This window comes from Thunnus maccoyii, chromosome 23 (genome assembly GCF_910596095.1).
Source record: "Thunnus maccoyii chromosome 23, fThuMac1.1, whole genome shotgun sequence".
Classification (NCBI taxonomy): Eukaryota; Metazoa; Chordata; class Actinopteri; order Scombriformes; family Scombridae; genus Thunnus; species Thunnus maccoyii.
This window is the reverse complement of record NC_056555.1, coordinates 334,966-348,479: the sequence shown is the minus strand read 5'-3', so window position 1 is coordinate 348,479 and position 13,514 is coordinate 334,966. Positions and strand designations below refer to the sequence as shown.

Below are 13,514 nucleotides of genomic sequence, written 5' to 3'. Positions count from 1 at the left end.
TGTCTCTCTGTGATCCCTGGGGTCTCTCTTTCTCTCACTCTTACAAATGGCCTGGGGAACAATTGCGATACAGCAGCACCAACCTAAAAATAACAAAATGCACCCCATCCAGTAGAGCATAGACAACACAACCATGTCACTGCAAATGTAATTAACCCTAATATAGAAACTTCTGTCTGCTTCTTAATCTCTCTATATAAAGCAAGGAATCTCTTGTCTGTCTGTATGTATGTATGTATGTATGTGGGTTTGTCCTTTGCATATCTCAAGAACCGTTAATCCCATCTACTTCATACCTAGCAGGTGGATTGCTGGGAAACGCAGAAGTGCAATGTCAATGTGTGAAGTTGTTTGGATGAGCAGTTCTCAAGAAATATATATATAATATATATAAAAATACCTCACAAATAACGTTGTTTCTACAACGTTGATTTGCTTCTTCTTCTGACTGTGAAGTTTATGAGTGGAAATACAGACAGAGCCACTCTGCCATTGCAACCCACATTGTAGTTGGAGGTGGGATTATAGCCGTAGTGTTGATGACTTGAAAAAGTTTACGAGACCTAACTCTGTAACGTTACTGTGAACGAAACTTAGCATGCATGTTCAAGACTTAGTGCTCGATGTCTCAGGCACGTTCAGAAATATATAAAAATACCTCATAAACAATGTTGTTTCTGCTTCTTCTTCTGCACATGGATTCAACAAGCAGAAATACAGACAGCACCACTCTGCCATTACAACCCACATTGTGGTCAGAGATGGGATTACATATGTAATGATAAGAACTACCAAAGAGAATGAATTGAAAAGTTTAGAGATTTAGGCTCTATTCCCATTCCTCACACATGGGAACTTTGTATGTATGTTCAAGACATAGTGCAGGATGTCTTGGGCACATTTTGAACTGGCACTACAGTTCGACCGATCAACTTCAGCTCAACTCAAAACTGTAGTCTCCAGATATTCTGTGAGGCATTTAGGGAGCATCGGAAAATTGTAGTGTTTACCAATAGCCTACATTTGAGCGAATGGGCACTGTTCTCTCTAGGTATTGAGAAATCAGCCCATTCCGAACAGGCACGTTTTGGACGGGCACTGCACTAGTGCAAATGAATGTGAGTCATGTGTGTAAGGATTTTTCAATGTCAGGAGGAAGAATGAGACGTTTACATGAACTAAATGCTACACAGAGTTCAGCAGGACTGCTGCTCGTTTCTCATGTGATAATACAACCAAAATGATACTCAGCAACATTTTCATTTTTATTCGTTGCTAATTGATACAACATAATAGCAAATAAACAAATAAGGGTATTTATTGAAACTTTTATATATGCTGTTCTTGCACAAAAGACAATTTTACATTACAATTTTGTTTGGAATTAACAGAAGAAGAGCTGGATAGTTATCGTCAAACAGCCAAAGCCGCAAAGTCATGCAGCCAGACACACACCTCATTATGTAAATGTATTAGCAATTTTCATATCACCTTCTTGTCTGCAAAAGCATTTGAGTCACTTTTATGTAAAAGTCATGATGGCAATCTTAAAAGTTAGGACCTCATAACATTTCTTTTAACACTTTCAACATGGCTGAATGCAATCAGTCTGAACTAAGTGCCACTGCACACCTAAAAGCCACTGCAGCACAAGGTGAAATACACACTCAGCGAGATTTAATGCAGATCTGTGCATCTTGTCAACAGCCCTGTAAAACATTTATACTAGTATAATAAAAAAACTTAATTTATTTAGCACTTTTCTACAACATATTTACAAAGTGATTCACAATAAAAATAAATCAAAATAGTATAAAAACGCAACCGATTAAACTAAGTCAAAACAATACAAATTTGAAATAAATCAATTCACATGTATTTGAAAAAGGTGTGTTTTTTAAGTGAAGACGCAGAGTTTGCTGCCCTGCATGGGCTCATATTTATCAAACTGCTATAAGTAAATTTTTGGATTTAAGTGAAAAATAAAAGTAAATATCCTTCACTTTTACTCCAGACAGAAACAGAGCCAAACCTGCCTCTGTTCTCTGTCAGATTGGACTAAATATCATTGGTCATGATCAATAATATGTTACTCAAGCAGCATTATTTAGAAGAGTTGTTTCATCCTCATATTATTTGGATTTAAACATCTGATAATGTGTTTCACCACTTTTTCTTTTTTAATTTATATTAATCAGGGATGCAAACAAACAAAAAGAATAAAGCCGACAATGATTTTATTTATTTATTTATTTATTCATTCATTCATTTGTATAGTCACTTTTTAATCATCTTTAATCCTCATTGCCTGCACTTGTCAGTGTGGAGCTAAAGTCTCCTTATGTTATGACTTCTCTGACATACCTTATCTACCAACAGCAGAACTTGCAGCACAATGTAATTTCCATTTCAGACAATTTCCTATTATTTCATCTCTATTTATACATTTATAGACTAAATTGTTGTTCGTTTCACATGTTAATTATTCCTAAAGATTTAAAGATTTTACACAAATAGTAATGAACAAATTACATGTGTTCTTACAGAATAACATAGCACTGAATAAACTTAACTTTTGATCAAAGTGCCTTATTGCTCACACTCAGCCAAGAACTTTTTTACTCTTGGTTCGTTACAGCATTCTTTAGCATCATTCTTATGGTGTGTTCAGACCAAACATGAAGCTAATTTTTTGCGTACCGCAATTACATACAAAGTCAATGCGAAGATACAAAGTTGCACTGGGGGATGTGAAATGACACAAATACGCATCCACAGGAGTTGAAAATGTTTCAACTTGAGCAAAAGATATTGTAGGGCTTTATGAATGGACTTCATAAATGTACACAGAGGAGAGGGGAAAGGGAGAGAGACTGGAGGAAAATAACAGAGAGAAGCAGAATTCCTGGTGAGTTCTGAGTTCAGCCAGAGGCTGAACTGAACACAAGCACACAGACACAGCCCCACAGACAGAGTTGGTGTCAACCATTGATAGCTAGCTTACAGCTAATGTACAGTAATGTATTTCAGCTGTTTGGGGCACAAAAATACAAATGATCCAGCGGTCAAACTCATGTGTTACTCGCATTCTGTCTGTATACACCATTAAAAATGTGCTAAATGTGGGCCCTGATCTCCTCAGGCAAGTCATTCAGAGTCTAGGAGCCCTAACAGCAAAGGCTCTGCCACCTTTGTGTTTGAGTCTAGATCTTGGAACAATAAAAGAAGCATCTAGGGATCTCAGGAAATGAAAGGAGACATAAGGCATCAGTAAATTGGTGACTTTTTACTTGCAAAGTTTTTGTTGCACTTACAGTAACATAACAAGTGTAGTTGTCATCAAATTGAGTAACATTATCTTGACTTCACTTGTCTCTCCTCTGCTTCATTCTCTGTGTGTGGAGGGGCAGAAAAGAGAAGAGAAAGTAGCACAACCCTAAATGATATGAGCTAAAACGAAATGAGTGCACATAAATTAGGTAATTTAAATAAATAAAATATTTTGTGTCTTTCTAGAGAGGGGTGGGTGGAGGGGTATGCCACACAGAAGCTCCCACATGCAAATGATTATTGATTTGATTGACAGGGCCTGGCAGGAGTTCTCCTTACAATTACAGGAGAAACACTGGGCAAGGGATCCATTATCATATGATGTAAATATGGAACAACTGAACAAACTCCAGTTGCTAAAGAAGCTTGTGAGATGCAGTTGAAAATAAGTAAGTGAACCTTGAGTGAATATAGTTTTGTCAAACTCATATTTCAAAACATTAAGAATGAGCCTTCATGCTTCATGCATTACTGCATAATTTACATTTATAATTGCTACATATTGAGTTTGTATTTGTCCTTGTGTTTGTGACTAAGGTTTTCGGTTAGTTCCAATGACATGCACATGAGCAGAGATCAGTGAACCACAGCCCTGTTTCAGCCACTGACTCACTCTGGAAACGAACTGTTGCCCAGAAACCTTGGAGGCCAAGTTCAATATTTTCTCTTCAAGGCATTCCAAGGCTATAAAAAGCTTTTTAATGTCTAACACTGATCACAATAGCAAAATTACCCCTGCCTTACACATGCACACATTTAAAAGAAAGACCTTTTCACATGCTGCTAGTTTCTGAGAGCTTTCCAGGCCTCCTCACCACTTTTTCAAAACAGCTAATCATGCTGCTCATCACTTCTGCCAGCCAGACTTACCTACTTCCTTCTCCCCTACACTCTGATTCCATTGCTTGGCACCTTCCTGCAGTGTCTGACCCAAAGCCAAGAGCAACAAAGCATGTGTTCAATGGGAGTACAACCTCTCCTCCTCACACTACATCAGTTCCCCTAACATATACTCATGTTACAGCACTTATGCTTCCTTTGTCATTCACTGTTATTTCCGTACATTTAAGCGCGGAGGGGATTATTCTCACAGTAGCCTCCATTTAACACCAGTGAGGGCTTGCATGGGGACAGAAAGGGGAGAAGGGTGTGAGTATGTCCTGGATGTGAGCTACTTTGGATGTCACTGCAGAGAATCAAATGCAAAGAGGCAGCTGTGTGGAAGCCGGAGAGCCTCAGAGCAGTTTAGCTTCCAAAACAAGTGGGTAGCTCCTAGTCTGAAAAATGAAGCCAATGCGGAAGTGACTGTATTTCAAAATTGAATTAGAGGACAAACCATTTGAGATGCACCATCTCATTTTTGAGAGGGTCCTCAGGCACAAAACATAAAAGTTACAACATTTAAACAAACAAAATACATTGGTAATAATAACGATAATAAATTAAACAATACAATGACACAAAACAATCAACATAGTAACATGAACACGGACATAAATATAAGGGCTCTCCCACCAAACCCCACCTGCTACATCTGTTACACGAGTCATCTATACAAAGAATGAACAAGAAAAGAAAATAAATAGATCAAATAACATTATGTCAAAGTATTGAGTCTACTTATAAACTAAAATGAGGGTACATACAATCAAGAACAAGAACTAGGTTTAAAGTTAACAAGCAAAGAAGTCCTGAAGTCATGGGACAAAGTAGTCTGAGTGAATATGATGATCTGGATGTTTTAAGTATAAAGGAAAGTTTAAGTAAATGCACTTACCAAGAGCAACCAATGAAAATGTCTCATACATCAAAGTGGTAGCCAGTTCAATGTGTCGTACAACAAACAATGATGCATGTGGTAAGGACACCTCAGGACAAATCTACAAGTATTATTGTAGATTACATTTAGAGGCTGAAGATGTGATTCACAGGTGTTCTGGTATATAATATCAACCTAATCAATAATGGGAAATAAAAGCTGTTGCATAATTCAGTTTCTTACTTGGAGAGTAAAACAATTAATTGACCAATATAGTATTCTAACTAGCATTTATTTTATTTCTAATAAAATCAATATGAGGCCTAAAAGACAATTCAGAATCAATCCAAAGTCATAAGTATTAAAATTTATCAACTTAAATAAGTGGATGGCATTGTTATTTTAACAACTTTGAATAAAAGAAAACTCTGATTGCAAAGAGCTTTAAATTTTAGTAATATTGGAGTCAGATGTGTATATAACTGTGTCATCTGCATATAACTGAACAAAACAATTAGAACACATTTTTGGAAGATCATTAATAAATATAGAGAAAAGTAAAGGTCTAAAGGCCTAAATAGATCCTTGTGGTACACCCTTTTCAACAGTTAAATAATCTAATTGATTGTGATGAAAAGAAACACACTGACAATGGTTATGGAGGTAAGAATTAAACCAAAATAATCTCTCCCTCTCCCCTAAAGATAACCTTTATCAGCATAAAATTAGCTGCAATATAAACTAAAAAACTGGGCACAGTTGAACCTCAGACCTACTCTCTAATTTTTTTTAAAAAACCCTGCATTCTCTCTAATAGCCCACAGGGGATGATTCCAATGGCTCCAAAAAGAAGTCAAACTGTATGGAGGTCTATGAGAAAATGACCCTATTTCTCACTTGATTTATTATCTCAGTAAACAATTTCCTAGTGAGTTATGGTCTCAATCACTAGTTTCAAGTCTTCTTCAATACAGCATGATGTTCATTTTGTAAATTATGGTCATTACCACAGTGACAATGTTGGTTAGGTAATGTAACCATGGCGTAACCCCAGATTGTCCGGTGTTTGCTTGTACTAAAAGACCCTCTAAGGAGTCAGATGTTCAGTTTTTCTAGTAAGTACATTTTGCTTTAATGGTTCAAAAGCCTGTTTTTCGCTAGCATTAGCGTTATCACAGTTAACCATAGACTGTACCATGCTACGCCATGCTGACCAAGCTAGCAGCTAGCATTTGGGTTGGCTCCACCCTCTTGTCCAAATATGGTCACTTCTGGCTCCAAAAATCCAAGATGGTGACGGGCAAAATGCCAAACTCAAAGCTTCAAAGTCCAGAAACCAACAGGTGACATCACAGTGGCTACGTCCATTATTTTCCAAACCCTGTCAGAGAGGAACTGGCCAACCAGTGGAGAGAGAAGCAAAGCACAAATAAACAATCATATTTTCTCCTCTTTCTTGTCCTTTCTGTACAGATACTTATGATACAATTCCTTGGTATATGTTGGTACATAGATTAATAATCTTTGTGCTGTATTGTATTACTTGGGGTCCTCATTAAATTTCTTAAATAAATCCCAAGGATTATTTCGAAATAGACTTCCACTTCATTCCCTCAGCACTATTTATAAGAACACCATTGCTTAGGAAGTAGAAAATTCCATTGAACTACTTATTCAGTGCAATCTGCTAAATAAAAGACCCCAAAATACTGAGATGCCACTTCACTCAAGACTAAAATGTGGCAAAATATGGTAGGTAATTTGCAGTGGAACGTAATGAAAATTTGTGGAAACTAATGAAATCTGCACTAAGGAAGGTAATTAAAACTAGAAGAGACACTGACATGCTGATTTATAAAGGTTTAAAGAACAAAGTTATCCAAGAGCTAAGAGAAGCTAAATCTCGTTTTTATCTCAATATTTTGAATGAGGCAAAAGGCAACAGTAAATTGATCTGGAAAAACATCTCACAAGGAGGGACTCAAAATTTTTATAAGATTTTAAACTCAAAGTACAGGGAAAGTTAATTGAAAATCATCTTACTGTTGCTTCTGTCTTTAATATTGTTTTTCTTGAGTCTGTATATAAGTTAGGAAAAAAATTACGAAAAGGAAACTGGATATTGTTCCTATAAATGCTACAGGCCAGTTTTTCAAGCTGGTAGAGTCTAATGAGTTAAACAAAATCATCAGCTCCTTAAAAAGCTCCAAAAGTAGAGATGCTTTCCAATTTGACACCATTTGTTAAATCACACAAAGACATTTTAACTCCCGCTATTGCTCATTTAATTAACTTGTCTCATTTCCTGATGACTGGAAATGTGCCATTGTCACACCTATTTTTAAATCTGGAGACTGCCTTGAAGCCAGTAACTACAGACCATTTCTTAATACAAGCAATTTTGGTCTACATTGTATGCAATTTGGCTTTAGAGCAAATCATTCCACCAAAACTGCTACCTTGCACTTAATAGAGAAAATTAAATTAAGACTTGACAAAGGAAGAGTAGTTGGTGCTGTATTTTTAGATCTGCATAAAGCATTCCACACTGTCAGTCATAATGTTTTACTATCGAAACTCTCCAAATTTAACTTCTCATCTAGAGCACTGGCATGGATGTCATATTTATCTAATAGGATAAAATGTGTTAAAGTTGGTGACACACTGTCCAGTAACATGAAGTGCACAATGGGTGTTCCACAAGGGTCAGTTTTAGGTCCCCTATTATTTAGCCTATATATTAATGATCTCCCTCAACAGAGTCATGATGTAGGACTACAAATGTATGCAGGTGACACCATTGTGTGCACACATGTGAAAACAGCTGAGTTGGCTGCTGCTAAGCTAATTGCATTGGAAAGGATCACACATTGGCTTTATCAATCATGTCTGAGTCTAAATGTTATCAAGACAAAAGGTATGTTTTTCTCTAAAACTATGGTACAACCTCCTAACGCTGATATTTTCATCAAAGCTGAAAAAATTGACAGTTACTGATTTTAAATATCTTGGTGTGACACTTGATCCAAATTTGAACTTTAAGAAACATGTTAAAAAAACAACTTAGGAAATTTTAGACTTTTTTTGTGATTTTAGATATTAGAAACTGTCTCTCTTTGGATGCAGCCAAGATATTTATGCATGCTATGATTCTTTCCCATATGTCTTATTGCATCACATTTTGGGGGCAGGCTGGAGAAATAGCTATAAAACCTCTTGAGTCCTTATACAAACAAACTCTAAAAACTCTGGACAAAAAGCCAATGCATTTCCATCACTGTAGGGTACTGGAGAAATACAGTTTACTGAGCTTTGAGAATTTTAGATTATTCTCAAATTTGTGCCTAGTTTATAAAATTTTTAATGGTTTGGCCCTTCCTCCACTATGTGACTTTATGTACACTTGCTCAGTAAGTTCTATTATATCCTCCAGAATATCCTCTATACATGATTGTACCATACCATTTCGTTGCACTGCATTTGGACAGTCAGCTTTCTCTGTGAAAGCCACATCTCAGTGGAATGTCCTGCCAGATGAAGGTTGAAAAATCTGCTGAAGGCTGCTCAGCTCTGTGGCAATTGAGTCTGGATTTGATCTCATGGTCTTTTCAAATGATCTTGCTTTTGGTTTTTATGCTTGCATTGTTGAGTTCTGGTTGACATTGTGGGTGTATGTGATGTGCTATTGTGTGTAGCTTTGTATTTTGTATTATGTGTTCTGTGAATTTTTTGTTTGTTTACATCTATTCCATGGAGTTACATGCCGTGTTTGCCTCTCAACACTTCCGGTTTACACACACGCATGGATGTAGCTGTAAAAAGATCGACTGGGGTACTTTAACTGGAGAATTCCTGTTCCTATTGAACCAAGATCTTAAGAATAAGGAGTTTTTCTTTCCTTATACCTATATAACCTTTGGGTTATCCATCAGAGGACACTGACAAGTTTATTTCTAAATTGTAAAATATTCTGCTTAGTGCATTTGTTACAATTCATTAAAAATTGAATATAGCCTTGAATGATGTATAATAAAAAAAATATTGGCCAATATGTCCATTTTTGAAAGCTTTCTAACATTATTGTTGGGCTATAAAAGGAACTGCTAGAAGGGTTGTGTCAGAGGATGATAATCAGCCCTCCAGCTCATTGAGGGTTTCCAAGTCAGAGATGTAAGCAGGAGTCTGCTTAAAACCATTGCTCAAATCTTCAAATCTATTCTGAAATTCACAGGCAGTCCAGTGAAGCACAGCAGCGATACATAAGGATATGTATGATATATATTTCCTTCAGTGTGTTAATAGTCTGGCTGCAGAATTATGCATGACCTGCAGAGGAGACATATTATCTCTGCAAGAGAGTTACAATAGTTGGATGAAACAAAGCAAGCAAGCATTTTCGTGTCTCAGCACCCACCTTCATCACATAAAAAAAAAAACTCCAATTTGTAAAGTACCATGCGTGTTATCTATACTTAGTCGGATGACGGACGCTACAATTATAAACTGACACTGTCTGCTCCAGGAGCGACTGCAGCAATAGCAGCAGCAGAGTCGCAGCAAAAACAAACAGAGTGAGACGTCTGTTGCTGCTGTAAACAAATGTAACGTTAGCTGTTAGCGAGCACCTGTTCTCATGCCTCCCCGGGTCTCGGTGCCTGTTTTCAGCAGCAACTCTCCTGCTCTCTGTTTGCTCAGCCTGCTGTCAGTGTGTCTCTCTCCGGACGGCAGGCAAGTTGCTCCTGCTCTGGTTCTAAGCGGCGGTCGTCCTCTGGGTCTTCCCCGTCTGTGTCCAACGCAGCCCAGCTGTACACGGAGGACAACCACCTGGCAGCAGCCTGAACCCCACTATCACTGACTCTTAAATAAGTGGAAGATCTAAACTAAAAATCTAATGTCAAAGCTCAAAGTAAGCGCTCTGCGGATGAGCGTCATTAACAAATGTCTTATTTTGTAAAATGTCCAGTGTTACTGGTAACACTGATGTTGTCACAAGTTTATTAGTTGGTGGGAAAATTTCCTCATCGTTGCATCCCTACTCAGGGCTCACATCAACATGTTGGGATGATTTTTTGGATCTTTTCAATAAGAAAAACTGTCCAGCCTGCTGGTGGGTTGGCAGCAAAAATCTGTGATGGATGGATCTGGTGCTCAGATTTAATATAAGATTGTTCAACGTGTTTGAGCTAGAAGGGGAATCATAAGAACTCTGAACTGGATTCATATAATTGGAGGAAATTCATATACCACATTCACACAAACATGCAACTGCTAGATTGTGCAAAACATAAGTTTCTCCATTATTTTCAATAGAGAGAGCTCTCCTGATTAGCTGCCAAAGTTCAATTAACCTGAACATATACACTGACCTCAATGACACAAACTTCCTTTTTCATTCTAGCACTGACAGAACGCAGAAGTTTGGGAGAGGAAAGAGGAGAGGTTAACTTTGTGCATTTCAACCTTTCACCTTTAACTACTGTAAAGGGATTAAAAAACAACTGACCTCTGCAATTATTACAAAACACAGGTTTCCAGATATTCAGATTCAGAAACTTTATTTATCCCAGAAGGGCAATTCAGTTTCAATTCAGATATGCCAATAAGCCATTACTGTGGTTTTTCTTTACCAATAACTTCAATTGGATATAGCAATATAAATGCAACTGTTGACTTTACCATTGTCCCTGTCGTTGCCATCGCAACAAGAAGGCCTTTCTTGGCAGAGGCCTGTCTATCCATCTCAGTACCTGCACACAGAAGACAGGAGTTGCAGCCAAACAGTGGAAGAGCAGGAAGACATACCGATGAGGGACTGACCCCGCATCATCTTGGTCTGACTAACTCTCACTGTTCCTGCCAGCTGTGTGGTGGTGGCACACTACACCAGCTGACTCACTTGTTGCTCATCAGAATTGTGGATTTGAAATGTTTCTATAGTGGACCCAAATCCTTACATTTCCCCGATAAAAGTACTATATATTGCAATACACACTGACGACCCATCAATGACATACATATACTAGCTTATATACTAGCTTATTCTGTATACATATACTGTGATTTTATTTGATTCAGTCACCTGTAGCATACTTCCTGATGGGCTCTGGATTTTTTTTTTATTGTGGCACAGCCAATAGTATTATGAAGTGTATTATTTTTAAGTATTCACTTCTATTCACATGCATTTAAGTTGTGGATTTAAGGAGAAACTTGTGATGAATGAAGTTATACCAGTAAAAGTAGAAGTAGTTATACTGGGTGACCTGCCCAGTGTCTACCATGCCTCTCACTCAGTGTGTTCTGGGATACTGTCCACCCCTGTATGATATCATATATGCTGTCAGCAGTATGGATGACTGCTATGTATGGACTATGCTTCTGATTTTTTTGCATATGTTCTTTTATCTGAGCCCACAATGCAAATCAGTTTCTCTTTTTGATAATAAAATTCATCAACTCAGCGGTGCACAGAATAAGAGTGTATAGGTAATAGAGGGATGGATGAATATTTTAACTTCTGCATCAAACTTCTGCAAGCCATTTTTCATTTCCACGTTTCCACGCAAACACAAAAATGCACCTACTCTGAGGTGTATCATAGTCTAAAACCTCCACCAATCAGAATGTCATTCATTGGCTGACAAGGTTAACGGACACATGAAAGACTGATTCATATTTTTAGCTCTTAAAGCTAAAGCTAAAGCTTAAGCTTATACTACACCACCACACCACCCAAACCTTTAGCTAATTTTAGAATCTTCTTCTTAGAATGACTATAGTGGCATGGCACTCACATGAGCCACAGACAAGACCAGTCAAGCCACCGCATCCATCTGATAATAATTCACATACATTTATCTAGCTGTTACTGTGGGTTCATAGAAACCAGAGAGACAAGAAATCAAACACAGCTGGCAAAGTCACTTAGGATGGTTAAACTAGGAAAATGTCCATCAACTAAGGCTAAATCCACATCCACACTAATGCAGAGATGCTGGGTTGTGTCAAGCTTGTCACATTGTCTTCTTAATGCTCACCATTCATACAGAAAAGCCTTAGCACAAGAAATACTCTCTCTTCAAATTCATTTTTTGGGTTACCTATGTAGACGTGTTGAATAAATATAATTTGCCACAATGTTAAGCAAACATTAAAAAAAGGTTCAGTAGAGAAAGCAAAGACCAAAACTTGCAGCTGCTAGAACAGAGAAAATCAAAAATGGAGTAAACAAGTTAGGTCAGCTGCTAGATAATGATCAGGCACCATCATATCTTAAAGAGCTCATAGTACCCTATTACCCCAATAGAACACTGCGCTCCCAGAATGTAGGCTTGCTGGTGGTTCCTACAACCAAAAGTAGAAGTAGTCTCCAAAAGTAGAATGGGAGGCAGAGCCTTCAGCTATCAGGCTCCTCTCTTGTGAAACCATCTTCCAGATGCGGTCCAGGGGGCAGACACCCTCTCTATGTTTAAGAGTAGGCTTAAAACTTTCCTTTTTGATAAAGCTTTTAGTTAATGCCGACCCAGCTCGCCTTGGACAAGCCCTTAGTTATGCTGCTATAGGCCTAGACTGCTGGGGGACTTCCATTGATGCACTGAGCTCCTCTCTCTTCCTCTCCATCTGTATGTATTCATTTACCATTACTGCATGCTACTAACTTGACTACTACTTTGTGCTTCCTCATCCGCAGGAAACCCCATGGACCGCACTGCCGTGGGGATGTCCTTCTCCTGCTGTTGCTGCTGTTTGTTGCTAGTCATGTATCTTTTGTTATTATTGCTGTTGTTGTTCTGCTTCTCTGTGTCTCCCCCCCCCCCTTCTCTCTCAACCCAACTGGTCAAAGCAGATGGCCACCCACCTAGAGCCGGGTTCTGCTTGAGGTTTCTTCCCGTTAAAGGAGAGTTTTGCCTTACCGCTCTCGCCAAGTGCTTGCTCATTGGGGAATTGTTGGGTCTCTGTAAATTAAAGTTAAATTGAATTGAATTGAATTGAATAGATACTGCATGGCAAATAGTAGTGACAATTACCAACAAGCTCCACTTATTAACAGTCACAACCCGACAGATATGGGATGTCTGCTGTCTGTCTCAATATCAGCTTGGTCTGAATTTGGCCAGGAACACCTGCTTTCACACACGAGCACAGGTATGTCTGCTAGATACTGACATCTTTTTTTTACTTCTCTTTCTCTGGGTTAGGGTTAACTTTCAAGATTTTGTTAGTTGGGTTCCTATGATGTTTTGGGTGATACAAACAGGAAGTTGCCATGGAGACAGTAGGCTACACTTGAAACAGTTTTGTAAATACATATCTATTTTAAGCGTATATGTAGTAGGGGTTGCACAGACTAGACAACTAGTCAAGTTGTTGACTTTACTCCTCTGAGATGACGCTTTAAGCTAGACGTCGACTAGTTGCTGATCAG

General features: G+C 38.1%; 1 protein-coding gene across 7 annotated transcripts in view; it reads right to left on the bottom strand.

The window, feature by feature from the left end:
- hmga2 (high mobility group AT-hook 2) overlaps positions 1-13,514 on the bottom strand; it is a 106,270-nt gene that overhangs the window by 41,231 nt on the left and 51,525 nt on the right. Inside the window, exon 4 of one of the 7 annotated variants that reach the window (XM_042403594.1) lies at positions 2,737-3,392. The exons of 2 other annotated variants lie outside the window; for them this stretch is intronic. In XM_042403594.1, coding sequence (XP_042259528.1) covers positions 3,366-3,392 — 27 coding nt within the window. In that variant the 3' untranslated portion in view covers positions 2,737-3,365. Of the gene's footprint in view, positions 1-2,736; positions 3,393-6,396; positions 6,485-10,754; positions 10,837-13,514 lie in introns of those variants that run through there. 4 more of the 7 variants (XM_042403591.1, XM_042403589.1, XM_042403590.1 and 1 more) reach the window with 4 other exon arrangements.